At 43.9% G+C, this 1,467-nt stretch overlaps 1 protein-coding gene across 1 annotated transcript; it reads left to right on the forward strand.

Moving 5' to 3' along the window:
• The first annotated feature begins 312 nt into the window (after window positions 1-312).
• Window positions 313-1,225, forward strand: LOC135212237 (CCHC-type zinc finger nucleic acid binding protein-like). Its single transcript, XM_064245680.1, has 2 exons — window positions 313-436; window positions 975-1,225. The coding sequence occupies exons 1-2, from the start codon at window positions 313-315 to the stop codon at window positions 1,223-1,225; spliced, it is 375 nt and encodes a 124-aa protein (XP_064101750.1).
• The last annotated feature ends 242 nt before the right edge of the window (window positions 1,226-1,467 follow it).

The raw sequence follows: 1,467 nt of genomic DNA on the forward strand, positions 1-1,467 counted from the left end.
GCGTAATCAAGAGTATGGACGTGAGTATGGAAGTGGACTTGCTGTATTCGGAAGAGGGAAAGAAGGGTCAGAATGGAAGTAGTGAAAGTGAGAGTGAGAGTGAGAGTGAGAGTGAGCGTATGAAAGGCCGTGTATATGAGAGAGGTGCTTCTATGTGCACAATATGAGGAATATGGTAGTAGGGACATAGGGGACTTTTTCAAGGAATATGAGAAGTATTGTGAGGCTAAGTATGGGGATAACAAGAGATTCTGGGCAAGAGAGTTAGGTAGCTTTTTGACAGGATTTTTGTTGAGTATGTATGGGGTAATGATGAGTGTAGGAAATGTGCCATATGAGAGTATGAAAGTCAGGATTGTAGAACAGGAAAAGAGGATAAAGAATAGCGTTAGATATAAGAGAAAGCAAGATTTTGAAGAGGCAACAATGAATGTTGGTGAGTCATTGTCGATGTATGTGTGCAGGTTGGAAACATTAGCTAGGAAAAAGTTTGGGGATGAGGGGATAAATGAGATTAAGGAGTTAGTGCGAAAGTTGTTGGCGACTGTACCAGAAAGCGTATATGAGTTTACAAATCTGAAATGTAAGGAGAAAATGCGAAGGACGAATGAAAGGTTGACGTGGAACGACAGTTGAGAAAATGGTTGAGGATTATGAGTTAGATAAGTATATGAAAGAGAGTAGAAGTGATAGTGTTAGGACTGAAGTAGCTGAGGTTATACCAGAGTTTAAGAGCTATAGGGAGGCAGTTTTAGAAGGGCCAAGGCGAATGGCAGAGCGAGTGGTTGATAGGAGTGTTAGAGCAAGTAATGTGAGTGTAGTTAGCCCTAAAAGAGATAGGAGTGCAAGTGTTGGAAGAGTAGGGTAAGTTAGTTGTGAGCGAGAGCAGCACTGTTACAGATGTGGTAAGCCAGGACACAGGAAGAATGAATGTCGGTGGGCGTTAGGAGCGTGTTTCAGGTGTGGGAATACAGGGTATTTGGTGAGCGAGTGTAAAAAAGATAGGGATATTAAGTGTTACAGGTGTGGGCAGGTAGGGCACATAGCTAGTGGATGTCGGGGTACCAGTATGAATGTGGTTTGTGGCAACTGCAGGAAGAACAGGCATTATGCTAGGAAGTGTAAGGAGCCGCGTGCGAAGTGTGTTGAATGTGGAATGGAGGGTCACTTGGAGAGTCTGTGTAGGCGTAAGAGGATGAGTCAGGCTGGGAATTCAGGAAACTAGGTGTTAAGGAGATTCAGTTGGGTAGGTCCTCTAGTATGCAACAGTATGTTCGGGAGAAGGTGATGAGTGAGTGGTTTGAAGTGAATAAATGTGAGCCGAGCATCAGTGAGCAAATGGGTCTGGGAGATCGGCAGTTAGTGTTGGTTGAGTATGGAAGAAAGCGGAAGAAGGTAAGGAAAGGGAATGAAAGGGAGAAACGTGAACTGCATGATAGAGGGGTTAGTGTTAGGGTAAAAATGGTG

Source organism: Macrobrachium nipponense, chromosome 40 (genome assembly GCF_015104395.2).
Source record: "Macrobrachium nipponense isolate FS-2020 chromosome 40, ASM1510439v2, whole genome shotgun sequence".
NCBI classification, from domain to species: Eukaryota; Metazoa; Arthropoda; class Malacostraca; order Decapoda; family Palaemonidae; genus Macrobrachium; species Macrobrachium nipponense.

Coding starts and splice junctions, on each gene's coding strand:
- LOC135212237 (XM_064245680.1), top strand. CDS start 313: ATGAGTGTAGGAAATGTGCCATATGAGAGTATGAAAGTCAGGATTGTA. Junction 437..974: donor AGAGGCAACAATGAATGTTG/GTGAGTCATTGT, acceptor GTGGGAATACAG/GGTATTTGGTGAGCGAGTGT.